Raw genomic sequence first — 21,070 nt, forward strand, 5'->3', positions numbered from 1 at the left:
GCCTCAGAACGTTGAAATTTTGTATACTGGACTGCAATAACATGTAGATGTGCACCTCGTATTTTGGTTGCAATCGGCTGCACCAAACGTATATAAATATATTTATATATCCACTCTGTTACCCGGCTCAGTGATCTCAGTTTCTTTACTTGTATATGTTTGTAAATTGTACATTTTTTGCTTTAAAAATGATTGAATTATGTTGTTTTTATCTTCCGGTTAAGGTTTTTATGCCTTTAGTAAATTTGTATGCAATATTTTTAGAATTATCAACAATTTTAAAGTTGTTTAAGTGCCGCTAAGCCTTTTTTTTTATGTCGGCCATTGATTGTTTACATTTGAAACAGCAGACTAGTGGATTTGTTGCCAATCTAGAGAAACTTAGCTTCGCAACAACAAATATAACGTCTTCATTTATTATTGCCAATTAAATCATGCTTAATCCTTTCTGTAATTTTTTCGAGGAAATAAGTGTTTAAGATTTACTTCGTAATTTTTAATATAGATATTTTCATTTTTTATGTATTTTTGCCTTCTCGCGAAGTGAGAACTGAATTAATTGAATGAGAAATACTCAATCGTCTGTGAAAAACTTTCTTTTTTGTTTTGTTTGCTTAATTTCTTTTATGCATCATTCTAGTTTTATTATAGTATTTGAATAGAACATGTGGCAAGGATTAGATAATTCTATTCTTTAAATGATATAAATTTTGTGCATTATGAGTTATAATATGAACGAAATATAATACTGTTCTTACGAACGAAATATAAATCTAGCGCCAGAGTGTCGCTATGGTAAACAAATACTAGAGTGAATTTTAAAGAATGCATTTATTATACTGTGTTTTATGCACTGTTGGCGAAGTAGATTTCATTCAATCTAATAAGTTTAAATGAAATGCAAGAAAAAATGCATATAATTTAATATTCTGTACAAGGAGGTCATGTGGTGTACACATCAGATTTTTTATATTGCTATGCAGATAGTGTACTTTCACTACTTTTTTTTTTATTAAAAACTTAGGAAGAGATTGTAAGTCTTTTTTAATACAGATGTTTTTTAAAGAGTTAATTATTGAGAATTATATATTATTCAAAAATTACAAGAACTTTTATCCTTCATCAAATAATTCAAAAAGGCTTTACTGCAGCATTCCACTGAAAAAGTTAATAATAAATGATAGTGGTTTGTTGCAAATAATACATTTGATATACAAATTTTCCTATATCCTTTTTTGTCCCTTTTAACAGTTAACAGTATGAGTAAGACGAAGAAAAAATGCCGATAATATGGAGTTGAATATTTGAAGTATGGCTTTATTTAATCACCAGGAAATAGTACTTTACCTATGTGTCTTCTATATAATAAAACTATGTCAAATGATTCAGTGAAACCTTCCAAGCTTAAGGAACACTTAATAAAAATCCATAATGAAAAAAAGATAAGGATTTAACATTTTTTTCAAACAGTCAAAGAAAAATTTTGAAAACATCGTTACTGTAAAAACTCTTAGGGACAACATCTAAGTGAGATGACTATGGATTGTATGCTTTTTATAACATTTTTTTAATGATTGCAAAATCCAGAAAGCCATATACTATTGGTGAAGAACTTATTTTACCAGCTGTAAATGAGGTAATGCGCAATGTCTTGCACAAACCAGCTTTCGACATTATAAAAAGAATCCACTGGGTAATACAGTCAAAAGTCGTTAATTCGGACACCCATAATCCGGAATGATCTATAATCCGGACCTCAAAGCTACAAACTTTCTGCACATGCGTCGCTTTGATGCATGCGCGTAAGACCTTTATGGCTGCGAATAAGCCTGTGCGCGTGAGCAAAATACTTTTACGAATGCGCGTTTAATGTATAACGGACGGTATAAGCTAAGCTAAAATTATCTAATTCAGTTAATGTTGCAGATTGCGTTGTTCCTTAATCTTCTAATTGGATCCGGCTTATTATTTTTTGCAGACTGTTAGAGCAATTTTATAAAAGTAAGCTTGAACTTTCGATTATGTCAAAAAGAATTTCCGTTTCTGGAGCTATCAAAGGATCTACAAAGCGAAAGCATGTTCCGATGTCCATCAAACAAAAAGTGAAATTGCTGCAAAAAATGGATAAAGGCAAAATATTAAATAAAATATCCTAAATATTTAAATTTGCTAACAGTTTCAAATTTGTAATTCCCAATTTCAAAATAGGGGCTGCTGTTATTACCACATGGCATGTACTTAGTTTTATTTTGGTTGATAGCTAGATGCATTTTGCTGGCTGTGGCCTCTAGAGATGTAAAAGCCTCTCTAAGTGACTCGTGTGTGCGACTATGTCAATATCGTCAGCAAATGCAAAAATCTGAACAGACTTGTTAAAGGTAGTTTCACGAGTATTAAAATAGGATTCTTTTATGATTTTTTGGAGGGTAAGGTTAAAAAGCAAGCAGACCAGTGCATCACCCTGTCTGAGCCCATTTGAAACAACAATAGGCTCTGAGAGATTATTCTGAATTTTAACCCTAAGTTTGTAAGGTATTTCTCCCACCTTCCTAGCGTGCCTTTGTGTAGTGGTTCTGCACAGGTATTCCAGAGGTCTGCGGTTCAATTCCCGGTGAAGGCGTTGCTCATTTTTCATTTCTCTGGCTTTTCCAATTAACCTAATGTCTCTACACTTTTGTCTCAGTAAGAGTAATGGTGACAAAATTTATAAGTTCAGGTATTGCAAATTCTCTCATAGCTTCAATTAAATACTTTCTGTTTACTGAGATGCAGGCAGTCTTAAAATCAACAAAAAGGTGGTGTGTTGTTATGCCATATTCATTAGATTTTTCCCAAATATGCCTAATGTTAAAGATTTGTTCTGTTGTAGACCTTCCTTTGCGAAAACCCCATTGGTAATCACCTACAATGTTTTCTGTATAAGTTACTAGTCTACTAAAAAGTATATTGGAAAATAGTTTGTAAAAAACACAAAGGAGTCTTGCATCTTAACGTCTTACACAAACAATTACATTTATAATGAATAATACTATGAGAACTACAGAAAATAATTATTTATAGTATAAAAATTAAAAAGTTATAAAATCTTTTTAAGATATTAATGAAGATATAATCTTACTTTAGAATTTGATGGTAGACCTATTTCATGGTACATCTCAAAATTTTTGTTGGCCAAAGAATTTTCATTGACATTTGCATCGACTGTTTCTGGTACTGTTTCTTTAATTTCTTCATCAGAAGAATTAAATAAAGATGCATTTAAGTTTCTCATTATATTGTTTGATGCAATGATAAAAGAAGATTCATTACATGCTTGTGGACTGTTTGCTGCATTTATATAATCAACATCAATCTTATCATAGAAATTTCTTATATCTGTTTCAGCATTACAGTAATGATTCTCATTAAAAGTAGTTTCAGACGATTTAGCATTTCTAGTTTCTGCTACCACATTTTCATCCTGAAAATATTAAACAATTATTTGCTGAAGAACATTAAAAGCTTATTTATTTTTAAGTGCATAAATACAGGCATGTGCAATATAAACACCTCCCTCCACCTCTCTCTCTACATATATATATATATATATATTATTATTATAAAGAATACTTTATATATTATCTCCAAGAAACAGAAATTCATTTAAAGCCATGAATTATTATAAGAAATAAATTTTTAGACATTATTTTAATTACTATTTTAAATCAGTATAATCTAATCCTGTATTGCAGTAAAAACCATTTAAAACCTGAAAAGAAAAATTCTTAATCACAGCAATTCCAAACTCAAAAGTAAAAAAAAAATTAAATACTGAAAATGTAGTTAATGTTATTGGTCGCAGATTAAATTGACTTGTCAAAGGGAACAAACCAATCTACTATCCATTGGCAATAACACACTTAAGTGATAGTGTTTCATCTTTTTTTTTTTTTTTTTTTTTTTTTTTTCAAAAGGACAAAATTATTATTTTGTAAAAGCTAGATCATAAATTATGAACAAAACTCAATTAATAGAAAAAAATTAGTCCATTTAAGCCAAACGACCTGTCATAAACTAAATAAATATATTTATATGTATATGTCATTACTAAATAAAAATGATTTAAATATTCTTTTCAATTTAAGTTATTTGTTATGAACAACATTACATGAGATACTTACTTGAGAAAAAATATTCCCCAACTCTCATATTTAAATTCAAAATCAAAAGATCGAAATTTACATAATCTTTTAAATTAAAGTTTATAAGTTACTTCATTTCAACAGAATTCTAACTACCTTTATCAAAGGCTAAAAATACTTTAGATGCATACTAATAATACATAAGGAGATATATACTAATATTATCCATTAGCAAATAATCTTTTGCCTAAGTATTAGGCAATTTATTACGATTAATTAAATTATTTACTTATATGTATATATATAAAAAGGGTGTTCCATATTGAATGGGGCAAAAAGAATAATACAAATTCTGTAATTGATCTATTAAGCCAAAACAAATTCTGAAACTACAGTTATATAAGTTTTATCTGCAACAGTAAAAAATCTTATGATTATGAAATCGCTGCTAGAGGCACAGTTAACTAAAATGGCCCTATCCATGCAGGAGGAAGTGTACTTTGTTTTAGGAAATGCCAATACATCATCATTCAAAGAAATTTTGACATGAAATTTGATAAAGAACCATGCATTGTCACAACATCGAATGGTGGGTGAAGCAGTTTCAGAACACAGCTACCTGCATAAGAAAACCAGCCCAAGACAAACAGCAGCACAAACTGAAGGGACTGAAAAAATTCGTGAAATGTTTTTACTCAATGTGCCTGATGTAATGGAGTGCTGAGTGTTGCAGAAACGTTTACATTGCCAGCCATATGCCTTTCCGATGGTGCAGTTGTTAAAAACCTTCTGACAAACCACTGCATAAAGCAGGGTTCATAGCCACATTTTAGTTAAAAAAATAAGCACCTATCAGCACTTTTCAAGCACATTTTAAGAAAAAAAATAAGCACCTGTCTAATGACATTATACACAACTGCATAACCTTAAAAATTAGACTTGTAATTTAAAATATGAGAAATGCAGTATTTATTAAGAGAGAATAAGCATCACCTCAACCATGGAAAATAATTACTTTTTCTTTTTCTTTAAATTTTAAATAACAGTTCAATTTACAGAACTAGTTTACAATGAGAGGGAAAAAAACTATGCAAAACTAAACTACACTGGTATGCAAAAATTAAGGATGAAGTCGAAAAATTGCCATATCAGCTGAACGAAGAGGCAGAGCGGACAGAAAGACCAATCAGGAGATTAAGTAAGGTGATGTACGGTAGCACATGCGCAAATATGCAGGTAGACGTAATGGGGGAGTGTCTGAGTAGTATAAAGCATGTTGTTGGTGTAAGATCAGTATTTCTGGCAAAGAGATTGCACGCCGTATAGCAGTTAAAATCACACCGAGTTGCTGCCTCAGCGAAAAATGGCGAATAATCAATCTGTTAGACGACAACTGGATGCTTTTACCCGAGGTCGAATCATTGGGAAGTTGGAGGAAGGCCGCAGTGTGACAAGTGTGGCTGCAGAGTTCGGAATTGCTCACAGCATCGTTTCACGACTTTGGAGACAATTTCAAACTACAGGAACAGCTATCCGGGGGTTTAGTAGTGGTCGTCCACGAGGAACCACACCCGCAGATGACCGGTATATTGCCTTACAGGCCAGAAGAAACAGGCGACAGACAGCGGGAGAAATCGCTAGACACACGACAAAGGTGACTGGACGACCGATATCGCGTTTTACCGTGGCCAGAAGACTGCACGGTGGTGGTCTGTTGGCACGACGCCCTGTACAGTGTGTACCTCTAACACCTGCCCATTGGAGAAGGTGTTCTCTGTGGTGCCAGGAACACTGGAATTGGAGAGACAATGAATGGGGACGAGTACTCTTTACAGATGAGAGCAGATTCAGTCTGAGTAGTGATTCTCATCGCATACTCATCTGGAGAGAGCGGGGAAGCCGCAATCATCCCTCGAACATCATTGAAAGGGACAGGTATGGAGGTGGCGGTGTTCTCGTTTGGGGAGGCATCATACTTGGTAGTCGTATAGACCTTCACATCTTCGACGCAGGTTCAGTCAACGGGACCCGTTATTGTAACGAGATTCTTCTTCCATATGTGCGTCTTGGAAGCAAAGTAATTTAAGTAAAAAAGAGGAACTTTTCTGAAATCAGAAGACAGAAATTTGCTTCATGCAGTCATCCTTTAACAGTAAAAGCTTAACTAACTCGCATACTTGGAAACTGGCGAATATTCGGACAGTGAAACTTGAAAATGAGGAGCGGAGGGGGGGGGGGAGACTGTAGCCGCTTTTTAGATTTTTCCACTAAATAAATGCTTTTGACATTTCGATATGTGCATCATACAAAAATAAACCAATGGAACTGAAAAATATTCTGCTTAGCAAGCACAGTAAAATTATTTTAAGTGTTCATAAACAAATCTCGGACAGAACATCAAAATTAATTATCTCTGCAAAATATCGCAAACGTTATTGCGCAATACGTGTGCCGCAATTCTTCCCTAAGTGATATTACGCAATCGGAATCAACAGCTGCCGGTATTGGGAGAATAAAGAACTAAATACGAGTAAGTGGGGTGTTTTTCATTCTAATTTTCAACAGACAGCGTTAAATTTCCGGAATAGGATCATTCTTCGCTTGGGTTGGTAGACCGCAGAACTTTTAGTCCTATTCAATCCAGATTGGAAAGTAACAAAAAAAAAAAAAAAAAGGTTCGTTGCTTGTTTTGCAGCGAACTTGTAACAGCTTCAATATTCGAGATTTTGCGGAGAAGGGGAGAACCTCCCAATCTTCGTACTATATAATGTATTGGCCAAAAAAATGAAATTATTTTGACTATTCGATTACTTTCCCTTTATTTAAGCCATTCCGAATACTATTCCTAAAAAGCTAATCTGCGTTAAAACACAACCATTTTTGGAAGTTTACTATACTTCAGCAGTTACTGCATTTATATATTATTTATATGTTATTATAAACATTCATACATATACTCATAATATAAGCATAATAATCATAATAAACACAAATATGAACTGATCAAGCGGAACGAGAATGCAAATTATTAAGATCTGGATAGAAATTCAAACGTGTGTAGTATTTGGGTGGAAGAAAAAGAATGCCGAATGTACCGAAATTTTCTACTGCTTTCGCAATTCTTTGACCAATAGAATGACGGGCACCTGTCTGTACTCTTCGTGCACACCAAAGGTTATGTTAATGCAGAGAAAGGGGGAAAAGCAATTTCCAGGAGTATGATTCACCATCTGACATTCCATATTAGGAAGAAAAGTTGTTTATTTCGTTTCAGCTTTGGTACGGGGGGAAAATAGCGCGTTCAAAAAAAAAGCACTAAAAGCAAAAAATAAGCACTAAATAAGGGCTTTAGAGAAAAAGTAAGCACCTATAAGGGCCTTTATATTTTATTTTCAAATATAAGGACTTATATGCACTTATAAGGACCGCTACGAACCCTGTAAAGCTTTCTGTCAGAATTTTCATGATAAGGAGACTTCACAAACAGACTTGTGTTTACGGATGAAACCACTTTTCACATTTGTTACAAAATTTATCACCCTAATTTATGATTTTGGGGCATGGAAAATTCGCACGGTGTTATAGAAAATGAGCATGATTCTCCAGAGGTGAATGTTTTCTGCACCATTTCCAACAGTTCGTTTTTCTTTGTGAAAAAATAGATTAACGGGTGCATCAAGATACGCATGTTATCACAGTAGTTGTTCCCTTATTTGAAGAAGGCAGTTCTTGGCTTTATTCTGCAACAAGCTGATGCTCCACCACATCAGCATAAAAACGTATGCCAGTACCTGAACGATAGTCTACCTCATCACTGGACTGGGTGCACTGGATCAAATGATATGCCATTGCTTTACTAGCCATTGAGATCTTTAGATTTAACCCCCTCTGATTTTTCCCCATGGGGTGTTTGAAACATAAAGGCTATTCTATAGTGAGTGCGGCAGTGTCAGTGGAGGGGCACACACAGAACATCTGTAGAAACCTGGATAACTATAGTTTCACAGCAAATTTGATTTATCAAAATAAAGTAATTACAACATTCACAGGTATGCCAACTTTTTGTCCCATTCAATATGAAAATTTAATGGGAATATCCTTATATACAGTGAAAATCATTTAACACGAAACTTAGGGGACTGAAATATTTTTTGGGTGTTAAAAGAATTTCATGTTTTTTTTTTTTTTTTTTTTTTTTTTTGTTAATTTTGTTGAATAATATATATATATATATATATATTCAACAAAATTAATTTTATTTAAAGTACATTTTATTTACATAAATATGTACACATGCATATATTTAATATAAATCAGTGAAACAATATCATCCACAAGAACTTAATTTAATACAAAATTTTCAAGTTTTTTGAATAACAAAACATTTATTGAGTTTTTAGAAAATAATCTGATATTTTTCTTTGTATTGTCTTTTTTAGCACCAAACTGTCAAGAAATTGTTCAATATTGTCCGTTTTGTCATTCATTTCACCACTGGAACGTGCGTCTAAATACATACTTTTCATGAGGTTACTCATTTCGGATGACATGGTAACAGGAGCTGCATTATTATTAATTTCATTTTCGTCATCGGAATATGCATCAATGATATTTTTTAAGCTTTGAACAAACTCCAAACTGTCCTTGTCTACCATAATTGGGGCTTGTATGCTTTACGCATGTGCGTTTAATGTTCGTGCATGTGCATTTAGCACAAAAAACGAAGCACCTTAAACAAATTACAATGAAAAAAATATTTAATAAAGTAAACAAATAATTTTTTTTTTTTTTTTTTTTTTTTTTTTTTTTTGTAAATTTCGATACGCTTTAGATCATAATTGCTCTTTATTTCATAAATTACAGTTTCATATTTTTAATTGTATAATTTCTGCATGCCATCTTACCAGATTTAAGTTGATGATCTATAATCCAGAAAAACCCTTAATCCGGCACTGCCGAAGTTCCGACGAGTCCAGACTATGGACTTTGTACTGTATATATAAGGAAAAATATGTAAATCAAAATTCTAATTTTAATTTGAATTAATCCCTTAACATTCTGAATTAATTTATATATTTCCCCTTTTCATAATTTACAGATAACTTGGTGATGCAGATAATTTGTAAACTGAAATTCAGACAATGAATATTGAAACTCAGCCAATCAGAGCATTGCAAACCATAACCTTCCTTCTGAGCTAATATGTTTGAAAATGATATCATCACAATTTATTTTTATTCTCAAAAGTATAAGTTTTACCAATACCATGAAAGATGGCAGCATAACTTTACCTTATAAGTTTTACTTTTTAGTGTTGTTATAATTAATTACAATTGTCTTGGTGCTTTAGTGTCAGACTAAACCCAATAATCTACTCATTTTCATGCATCCAATAATCAATGATTATATATATGAGGATGAAACTGGTTTTAAAAAAAAACTGATGTGTACACCACATGACATCCCTGTACAGAATATTAAATTATATGAATTTCTTCCTGCATTTCATTTAAACTTATTGAATTGAATTGAATTCACTCCGTTGATAAAATATAAACCACAATAGAATAAATGCACTCTTTAAAATTCACTATATTTATTTACCATAGCGATACTCTGGCACTAGGATCACATAACAGCATTACATCTCATTGATTTTGTAACTCAAAATGCATAAAAATTATCATCTGAAGAATTATCTAATCGCTGCCACATGTTCCATTTAAATACCACAATTCCTCTAAAATGACATATAAAAAAACTTATACAAATAAAAAAGAAGCAATTTTTCACAGACAATTCAGCGCAGCTTACCTAATGTGCATGCGCTACTCGTAAACATTCTTCTCTGTCCGAGACAGACTGGCGACAATATTTGCAGCTAACATGAAACACTTATTTCATTAGAGATAATAGTTCTCATTCAATTAACTCAGTTCTAACTTTGTGGAAGAGCAAAACTACATTGTGGCAGTCTTATGTTTCACTGTGTGCACTGCCAGATGACGTCATGTTGTTTTTGTAATAACCACCAGCGTGACCAGCGAACTCGCCCACATTCAACTCAAGTTCAAGGATATTCAAATTTTTGTGCAGAAGTTTTTTTGTTTTAATGAATAATTGTGTCAACATACAGTTGTGTTAATGAATAGGTGTGTTAATAAAGTTGTGTTTTAGCGAAGTGGAGTCATGTCTTTGAAGAATATTCACCGAGGCATTACCCACTCACCATAACTTAAAATCTCAAAATATCTTCATTAAAAATTGTAAAACACAGAAAAACAAAGCACTAAATGCAGTTAAACTAATTTTAAAAAAATTGCAATTAAATTTACAGTTTCTACACAAAAACAAGCAATTCTGACAGCGGTCAAGAAGGCACATTTTTCGGTACATAAAACTGAGAGTTTACTTTTGGTACTTTTGGTCCTACTCAGCCAAAAAAACCAGTGAAGATGCAGAAATTGACTTAATTCACTATTCTACTCATTTTGAAATGTAAACAAACATGGTTGCTATGGTAAGGTAAAAAAATTAGGCTTAGCCACGCTCGAACAACCTTTAAATTGTAGATAATTCTTAAAATATTGCATGCAGATTAACTAAAGGCATAACAATCTTATTATGAAGATAAGAACAACATAATGCAATCATTTTTAAAGCAAAGAATGCACAATTTATCAACACATAAGAAAAAAAAAAAACTGCTCATGGAGTCGAATATCATAGTGTGTGTGTATACACTGGTTATCATAAATTAAGGAAAAATCGATAACTTCCTCAAAAATAAGCCAAACCGTGTAAAATTTGACTATGTTGCCAAGTAAGAGTAGTTGAGTAAAACTGCGATATGCAAATTAGTGGTGCTGTTTTCAGAATACGTCATCTGCGAGGAGCATAAAAGTCCATGTTTGAGAGCAAGCCCACATATTTCATTGTGACAGTGATATCAGAAATCTGAGATAGCCAATTCATAACAATGACCTCCAGGCATCATTTGCCTGCAGAACTGCGATGGAGAGCCATTGGGAGACTAGAGGCAGGACAAAGTCAAACAGAAGTGGCCAGGTGGCTAAATATGCGAGTCCTTCTAGACTTTGGAGGCAATTTCAAACCACAGATTCGGCATGTAGGAGGTTCAGCCAAGGACGGCCAACTGATACGACGACCGCCGATGACCAATATGTGCATGCAGGAATAGAACCACTACCCCGACTCTTCTTAGATCCTCCCTTGCTGCAGACACCGGAAGGTTCGTGTCAATGTCAACTGTGCATATAAGGCTTCATGAAGGTGGTCTGTATGCGAGGGGACCAGCCATTTGTGTGCTGCTCACGTCACGCCATAGGAGGGACCGTTTTCAGTGGGCATGAAAACATGTCCACTGGACGCCTGATCAATGGAGGGCGGATCTTTTTACAGATGAGTCCAGGTTTAGTCTAAACAGCGATAGTAAGCGTTATTTGATATGGAGAGAACCTAGAACCCGTTATCATCCATCAAACATCCGTGAAAGAGATGCATACGGAAGGGGCAGTGTCTGTGTTTAGGGTGGCATCTCTTTGGGTGGACGCACAGACCTTCATGTCTTTCCAAGGGAAACCATGAATGCTCAGATTTATAGAGATGACATCCTTGATGCTTATGTGCGCCTATATGCCGGGGCAATAGGTGATGCTTTCCTGTTACAGGACGAGAATGCAAGACCACACAGGTCTCGCATCGTAGATGATTATCTTCAACAGGAAACAATTATGTGCATGGAGTGGCCAGCTCGATCCCCGGACTTGAATCCTATCGAGCACGTTTGGGATATTTTAGGGAGACGTCTAGCTGCTCTCAATCCACCCTTTCAGACCCTTGTCGCGCTTTCAATTGCTTTGCAAGAGCAATGGCTCTCACTTCCTATGGAACTGATAGACGACATAATTGAAAGCATCACACATTGCTGTATGTGCTGTATTGCTTCTAGAGATGATCATATTCCATATTGAAGGTACTTTTCCTATAGCAAACTGACACCTTTGATTTGTTCATTTTATACATGTGCTAATTTCTGTACTACCATATTTGTCTGGTAATTTCTTTTTATGTTATTTGCACAATATACTTACTATATACTGTATATTGTGCGTAAGTTTCATTAAATTCTACATGTAACTTTTTCAGTAATCGTGATTTTTGTGATTTTTCCTTAATTTATGATAACCAGTGTATACACTTTTGGGTGACCAAAAAAATGCCCATAGGAAAAATGCTCACAGGTATAAATGATCACAGGAAAAAAAACCCATACAGAAAAATGCTCACTTAGAAATATGCTCACACGTAAAAAAGCTCACATAGATATATGTTCACATGGAAAAGAGCCCCTTTAAATAAAATACGTAGAAATATCCTTAAATTAATCAATCAATAATTAATCGATTTGAACATCATACACCTACTTGAATTTTTCAAAGAAAAATTATTTAAATTACGAAAACATCTATGGTATATATATATATATATCAAAAACTGTATAAATTATGTGTAGATTCAGTTGCTATATAAGATTAACAAATGGACTGTTTTGAATTTGGAAAAGGAGAGGAGGAAGGAAGAAAAATGAAACAGAATATACAGTGAAATATTATTACAATTTCAATTGTTTAAAAAAAATAATAGTAAGTATATGTTACACATTTTATAATATAAACATTTAGAAGAATAGCAAATATAAATAATTATTTTATTTAAATTACGTAAAATACCTTATTAAATTGCATTCAGTAAAGGTCAAAATGGATATTTTTGTTGAAACATGGTACCCGGAATTTCTCGCGATTAAAATATTTCCTTTACTTGCATGGAAGGAAGCAAAAAACAAGTATCAGCAAGTTTCTCAATTTAGATTCAGTGTATGCAAATTTGGAATAAACAACACCTTTGGTGCATACGCACATAAATAGCATAATAAATATGTGGCGTTCCGACAGATACTTCAACTTCTATTCATGAGATGGCGCCACGTGTAAAATCCAGTTCTTAATCGGAGCAGCAAAGCGACATCTTTACTCACTCAAACTTCTCGACACACAACTGTACGCGAAGGTAGCATGAACTGTGTTCCGAGCTCTGTGTTGATCTCTTCAATGTAATTTAAATTGTAATTTAGTACTTAATATATTCTTTTGTTATAGGAGATTGTCTACTCTTATTTTCTTTAATTATATCATGCATTAAGCACACACGACCACCAAAAGTGGTGACCTTTTGACTGAGCACGCTACTGACAATGGATTTTCAACAACCCTAAGCCACGTGCATACAAGGCATTCTGAAGAACTGACTAAAAATAACAACGAATATGGACATTAAACGTATGCTACAACGTACCCCTTCAATTATTTCTAGAAGTATTGATATATATTGCTTGTGTTTTTTTTTTTTTTTTTTTTTTTTTTTCAAAGTCGTGCATATCATCGCAAGGAGCTTCAGCAAATCATCAATGTGATCTGTTCCGTTCCGCTGACTTCGCCAGTCATGCAATAATTCTTCGATCATTCAACTTTTGTGACAAATGTAATACAATAGTGATTTTCACTGAATGTGCTACATCAGTAACTTTTGTGCAACGTGCTACGGCAAAATTCTTCCCTCAGTGTTCGAAAGTAGTGAATTTTTTTCCCATGTGCTACAGGAGTGATTTCCTTTTTCCTTCGAAAGTGCCTTAGCAGTGTGAAGTGGTGATTTTGTGTGTGTGCAATACAAAATTAACGCATCATTTTTTTTTCTCAAATAAGGGTTTCTTTTCAAATGCATTTCGGTAAAATATTATTTGTGTGTAATTGCTGACCCTGTCTTATTTGTGTGTGTATCGTTACGTAAATTTTTTCTGCATGGTTAAAATATTTATTGTTATCATGGTAAAATATCAATAGCGTATCTTCATGCTACAATATTTGTGCTGTTAAGTGTTTATTATTTAAAGTGAAAATTATCTATCAGTATGCCCGACGATATTCCACCAGAGCCACAAATCACACGCGTTGCGGTGAAGCCACCGCCTTTCTGGAAAAATAATCCTTCATTGTGGTTCGCTCAGATCGAAGCACAATTTTCTATCGCTTGCATTAGTGAGGATTCTACAAAATTCAACCATGTAGTTGCAGCAATTGAGTCTGATATTCCGAATTCAAAGCATGACTTAATTCTCAAACCACCTGATTGTGATAAATACTCCAAACTGAAACAGCGGCTCATTGAAATCTATTCAGAAAGTGAATCTTCAAAAATACGTACTTTACTACAAGGACTTGAACTTGGAGATCAGCGACCTTCATACTTGCTGTCACGAATGCGTGATCTGGCAGGAAGCCATTTTAGTGATGACTTGTTGAAGTCACTATGGCTTTCGCATCTCCCTAATAACATACAAATAATTCTTGCTGCTTCCAATGAAGATCTAACCCGTTTAGCAGCAATGGCTGACAAAATTAATGAACTTGTTACTCCAGCTTATGTCAGTACTGCTAATGCTGCACCTTCCAGTTCATCCCTCGAACAACAAGTGACTGAATTGACCAAAAAAGTATCTGAACTCTCTACAAGTCTTCATGCTTCACGGAGATACAATCGATCAAATCAGGGCCCAGGTAATAAATTTCGTGCACGAAGCAGAAGTCGATCTCGTCACAACACTCGAACGCAGTACAAACATCCCACAAGTGGCATATGTTTTTATCATATGAATTTCGGCTCGCAAGCTTGCAAGTGTGCCCCTCCATGCACTTTTGTACAAGCGGGAAACTAAATGGGCGGTCTTCTGCTGGCCAACAGAATGTCCGCCACATCGACAGAATAGTACTGGCTGATCGTTCAACTCAGTTATGTTTTCTAGTAGATACTGGAGCTGACATATCAGTGCTCCCGAGAACTAAAACAAATGCTCACCAACTTAATAAACTTGTACTGTATGCAGCCAATGGTACCCAAATTGCAAACTACGGCACCAAACTATTGACACTTGATTTAAACTTGCGCCGGACTTTCAACTGGCCTTTTATTATTGCGGATGTAACTCAAGCAATTATTGGTGTCGACTTCTTGACACATTTCCACCTTCTAGTGGATGTCAAGAATAATTGCTTAATTGATGCTACAACTCAGCTGACATCACAGGGCCAAGCTTCTCACATATCAAACGTACCTACCAACATAAGTGTTTTATCGGGCAGCACACGGTTTCATCGGTTATTAGCAGAATTCCCTGACATTTTAAACCCATCCAAATCAGGGCAGCATACTCATCAGCCAGAAGTGTATCATCACATTGAAACACATGGCCCACCTGTATTTTCCAAGCCTCGTCGTCTTTCTCCAGAGATGCTAAAAGCTGCTCGCAAAGAATTTGAATTCATGCTAGCACAGGGAACCATTCGCCCATCTAAAAGTCCATGGGCCAGTCCACTTCACATGGTTAAAAAGTCTAATGGTGACTGGCGGCCGTGTGGAGATTATCGTCGACTTAATGCCGTCATGGTCCCTGACAGATATCCAGTCCCACATATCCAAGACTGTACCCATCTTTTTCATGGAACAAACATATTTTCTACCCTCGATCTTGCCAGAGCATATCATCAGATCCCAGTGCATGCTGAAGATGTGCCCAAGACCGCAGTGACTACACCATTTGGCCTCTTTGAGTACTTATATATGCCATTTGGCCTTCGCAATGCTGGCCAAACATTTCAGCATTTCATACACCAAGTACTGTCTGGTCTGGATTTCTGCATCCCATATTTTGATGATATCCTGGTTGCATCTACAGATGCGGAAGAACATTTTCAACATCTGCGTCAGATTTTCACTCGTCTTAAAGATCATGGATTGAAACTAAATCCATCCAAATGTGTACTTGGTCAACCCTCAGTTTCCTTTCTTGGATGTCTTATTACCCAGAACGGAGTTAAACCTTTACCGGAAAGAGTCAAAGCAATTAACGACCTACCTCAGCCCAAAACCATCTCTGAACTGAAGCGTTTTCTAGCAATGTTAAATTTCTACCGACGCTTTCTGCCAAATGCCGCAAAAACACAAGCCTGCCTACATCAGTTTCTGAAGAATAGCAAAAAAAAAATGATCAACGAGCTGTCCCTTGGACTGAATCTGCATCTGCAGCATTCGTGCAATGCAAACACGATCTGGCAAATGCAGCCACACTTTCTTATCACTCACCTAGTGATCAGCTCTCTATAATGGTAGATGCATCTGACACGGCCATAGGAGCAGTGCTTCAAGCCCATACCACTAAAGGACTTTCCCCAATGGCATTCTTTTCCAGAAAACTCACTACTGCAGAAAGGAAATACAGCACATATGACAGGGAGCTACTTGCTGTGTACTGTGCTGTTAAATACTTCCGGCACAACTTGGAAGGACACGACTTCATCATTTTCACCGATCATCGACCATTAACCTTCGCTTTTAGGAAATACTCTGACTCATGTTCTCCTCGTCAGCTTCGACATCTGGATTTCATCGCCCAGTTTAGTACAGATATCAGATATGTCTTTGGTACTGATAATTGTGTCACTGATGCCTTGTCTCGGGTAAACAATATCAACCTCACTACCCCAGATTTCTCTGAAATTGCAAAAGCTCAATTGCATGATGAGGAACTCAAGAACCTAATCTCAAATCCACAAACCTCCCTTCAGTTACAACCGCTGCACATTGATCCAACGCTTAAAATTTACTGTGACATAGAGAACAATAGAATACGTCCCTATATTCCTGTCAATTTTAGACGTGAAGTGTTTAATGCCTTGCACAATTTGGCACATCCTGGAATCCGTGCCACCAAAAAGCTGATCGCAGACAGATTTGTCTGGCCAGCAATGAATCAAGACATCACAGAATGGACTCGTTCATGTATTAGATGTCAACGGTGTAAAGTATCCCGTCACACTCACAGCCCCATTCAACAATTTAACCTTCCAGCAAGACGCTTTGATCATGTGCACTTAGACTTGGTTGGCCCATTGCCTCCTTCAAACGGTTACACTTACCTCCTCACTTGTATTGATCGGTACACAAGATGGCCTGAAGCCATTCCTATTGAAAATATATCCGCTGAAACTGTAGCTCGAGCATTCATCTCCCAGTGGCTTTCAAGATTTGGCATGCCTACCACCATCACTACTGACCAAGGCCGACAATTTCAATGTCACTTGTTCGCATCCCTCACCTCTCTTCTTGGCATTCGCCATATTCGCACAACACCATACCATCCATCTGGAAATGGGATGGTGGAACGCTTTCACCGATCTCTCAAACAAGGTCTGAAGTGCCACAGTAGCACACACTGGACAGAAGCCTTAGCCCTAGTCTTGCTTGGTCTTCGCACAGCATTCAAAGAAGACATTGGTAGCACTTGTGCTGAAATGTTATATGGTGCAACCCTCCGTCTGCCAGGTGAATTCTTTCACCCAGAATCTACTCCAGTTATCGACCCTCCAACATTCCTTCAATGTTTACGTGAGACCATGAGCAATATCTCGCCAACCCCAGCATCTTCGCATAACCAGCCAAGCTATTTTGTACATCCTGCGCTTGAGACATCTTCGCAAGTATTCGTGTGCAACGATGCAATTAAGCCAACTTTAACACCTTCATACGATGGTCCATTCAAAGTTGTCAAACGAACACCGAAACATTTCACCATCATCTGCAATGGCAAACAATCAGTGATTGGAATCGATCGTCTCAAACCAGCATTTCTAATGCAAGATCCAACAACTTCCTCATCAACATCACTCCCGGAAGAAAGCTTACATCCCATTAAAGAGCAACCTAAAACTACCAGATCTGGAAGAAAGGTTAAATTTAACCCAAAGTACTTATAACGTACCGATGGTACTTGGGGGGAAGTACTGTGGCGTTCCGACAGATACTTCAACTTCTATTCATGAGATGGCGCCATGTGTAAAATCCAGTTCTTAATCGGAGCAGCAAAGCGACATCTTTACTCACTCAGACTTCTCGACACACAACGGTACGCGAAGGTAGCATGAACTGTGTTCCGAGCTCTGTGTTGATCTCTTCAATGTAATTTAAATTGTAATTTAGTACTTAATATATGTTATAGGAGATTGTCTACTCTTATTTTCTTTAATTATATCATGCATTAAGCACACACGACCACCAAAAATATAATTTAACATAAATAAAAAAAAAAAATAACAGATAAGAACAGCAATTTCCAAACTCTGTGTCAAAATGCTTTGCAGTGGTACAGCTTTGAGTTAAAAATACCACAAGACAGGGAAGTATAAGAACTGTTTTAAAGCTTGTATGCATATGTAATATTTTTGAAAAGTACGATTCATTACACAGATCTCAATTACACGATGAAATTCACATTTTGTATATAGCAGAGAAAAAATTTTAACTTTCAAAAGGTGAGAGCAAAAGGCTGAGTGTTTAAATGACCGCTTTCCTTTGCTATATGTATTTCTAAAGTTGAACAAGTATTAGATGTTTATGCACATTGGGTATTCATCACATCCTATCAATGAGCTTTCCCAGAAGAACCTAAGAAACATAACAGAATCAGAACTTAATATGCACAATCAAACTGCAATGTCTCTAATACTTAGAAGCCATTTCTTACTAATTTATGTATTTTGGTGAATAAAACATGATATAGCAATTTTAGACGGAATCAAATAACTTGCTGGAAACCCATAGATTTCAGTGATATATTATGCACAAATTTGAGGTGAATTTTTTTTTTATTTTCCAGAAATGTGTCAGTAAACATGATACATTTTGTGCCTTTAGTAAGATTTATATGATACACCAAAGAAGGCATTTCATTAGATTGTATAATATCAGTAATACATTATATAGTTGATTTATAGTCTCATACGCGTTAGAAAAACTACAAAAACACTACACAGGTAACCTGTTGAAATGTAAGGAATGAATTTTAGAGCAAACTACAGATTTTATTTAATGTCTCAGCCATTGAAGAAGACGGTATCATGTTACAGTAATTACTCCAATCCAAAGAAAAGGATATGTTACAGTAATAAAAGTTTCAACATTCAGTGGTTCAGCATTCCTGCCACAAGATGGTGGTACAGTCAAATACCGAAAATACGCCGACTCCTGAAATCCGTGTTGCATCTCAAAATATAAACATTCAGTTTATAGGTTCTGGAAACCGCAACACTGAGTACAAAATATCGAAGAAAAAATACTTAATCGAATAATGATATCATAATTACCGAATAATGATGAGTCATAACAGAAATACCAAATTATTGACATCATGATAAAAGTTTTTCCCTCCTCTAATCTGCATCGAGGTAAGAGAGCAGATGATTCACTCAACCCTTCTTTCATGTTCACGATTCACGTTGTATTTTCTGAGCTTATTTCCCGAGATTATTTAGTGCTGCCTTTTTTTTTTTTTTTTTTAATCCAGATATTTTGTGGATAAATTTCAGCCCTTTTTAATACATACAGATACAGATAACAGATAAGAAACGCACTCATGATTTTACTGCTTGCAACATTGAAAAACGTAAACACATTGCAGTGACGGTAATGCAAAAAGTGCAAATTCGGCAAAAGATGGAGACAGGTGCTACTCCTTGGTTTATAGCAGAATCGTATGGAATTGCGATACGGTTGTGTATGATATACGGAAAAATAAAGAAAAGCTGTTGAAATTTTACAGCAACAGTGATTCTAACACCGGAATCCAAAACTGGAAATCTTTGCATGAGGTGAAATCGGCAAACCTCGATGCTGTGTATATATAATACAATGAATAATATAATCAATTTATATATGTAATAATAATTTAATGCCTATAATAAGTTATTGCAATAATGTATATAATAATTTAATTAAATGTATATAATACGCCTTATTTATTTTGCACTTTTAGTCTGAATCTTCACAGTCTTTTAGTCTGAATCACATCTTTTCTATCCTGAAATCTGCACAACCTCTGGTCCCAAGCTTTGCAGTATTCTGGACTCCTACTGTACTAACATTTCATTCAGCAATATTTAGAATATACATCTTTTTTTTCCATTCTCAGTTAATCTTCTAATGCTTTCAAAACAAAATTATTTAACAGAGTGAATGTGATAAAAATGAATAAAGTGTTGGAAAAATGCTATTTAATAAGAAGTGTCATGGAGAAGAGTGCTAAGATCCATTCTTTTATATCATTAGTTATATGGTCTGTTAGACAGCGCCATAATTAAAAATAAGTTGAATCTAAATGTAGCAAAAGAAATGCAGTATGATAGAGACGATGATTCAATCAAAATTATTTTGCATGTCACAGGTGAAGAACCAAACACGTGAAATTTGCGTGATAATACATATTAATAATTTACAGGATGAATATATATATATTTTTAACACTTTTAACAATTTCCAGGTGACCTGGATATTTGAACTTTATTTGGAAAGATGTTGTGCATTGTCAATAACTTAAAAGTAAAAATTGTTAAATATAACTAACTTATGTATAAATTTAAATAATTAAATATTATAATTATTATATGTATGTTTTTTGGTCTGCAATACATTTAGTACAGCAGGGCAGCAGACTGATAAACTGACTGAGTATTAAATATATTGTTATGTAGTTTGTATTTATTCAGATATTTTCAGCAGAATTTGTAATTAAAATTGTTTTATATACCCATGCAATGCAGCAGGAGAATTATTTGAAGAGAAAGGTATCCCGGAAAAGTTAAAATACAGGAGCACGAACATTTAGTAAACAGATATCTTGTAATTGCTTTTGCTATCTAGAAAAATCGAGAAAATACAAGAATGTGCTCGTGCATAATTAAAAAGCTTATAAAAGCTGAAGGAAAACATCTCAATTCAGTAATTGTTTAGAAAACTTTTGTTCACTGTAGCGAATTCACGGT

General features: G+C 35.0%; 2 protein-coding genes across 9 annotated transcripts in view; one reads left to right on the forward strand and one right to left on the reverse strand.

Annotated features, from left to right (window-relative positions):
* The window catches only part of LOC118194674 (serine/threonine-protein kinase haspin homolog), a 239,099-nt gene extending 218,291 nt beyond the window's left edge, over nucleotides 1-20,808 (forward strand). The window contains exon 11 of the mRNA XM_085813698.1: nucleotides 20,065-20,808. Coding sequence (XP_085669824.1) covers nucleotides 20,065-20,092 — 28 coding nt within the window. The 3' untranslated portion in view covers nucleotides 20,093-20,808. The remainder of the gene's footprint in view (nucleotides 1-20,064) is intronic.
* The window catches only part of LOC118194673 (uncharacterized), an 84,974-nt gene that overhangs the window by 5,130 nt on the left and 58,774 nt on the right, over nucleotides 1-21,070 (reverse strand). For 7 of the 8 annotated variants that reach the window (XM_085813691.1, XM_085813694.1, XM_085813693.1 and 4 more), the window contains one exon: nucleotides 3,119-3,460. The exons of the other annotated variant lie outside the window; for it this stretch is intronic. In XM_085813691.1, coding sequence (XP_085669817.1) covers nucleotides 3,119-3,460 — 342 coding nt within the window. The remainder of the gene's footprint in view (nucleotides 1-3,118; nucleotides 3,461-21,070) is intronic. 8 annotated transcript variants of the gene reach the window in all.

Source organism: Stegodyphus dumicola, chromosome 3, assembly GCF_044657685.1.
Source record: "Stegodyphus dumicola isolate Sdum_Otavi_A_Nest chromosome 3, ASM4465768v1".
Lineage (NCBI taxonomy): Eukaryota > Metazoa > Arthropoda > Arachnida > Araneae > Eresidae > Stegodyphus > Stegodyphus dumicola.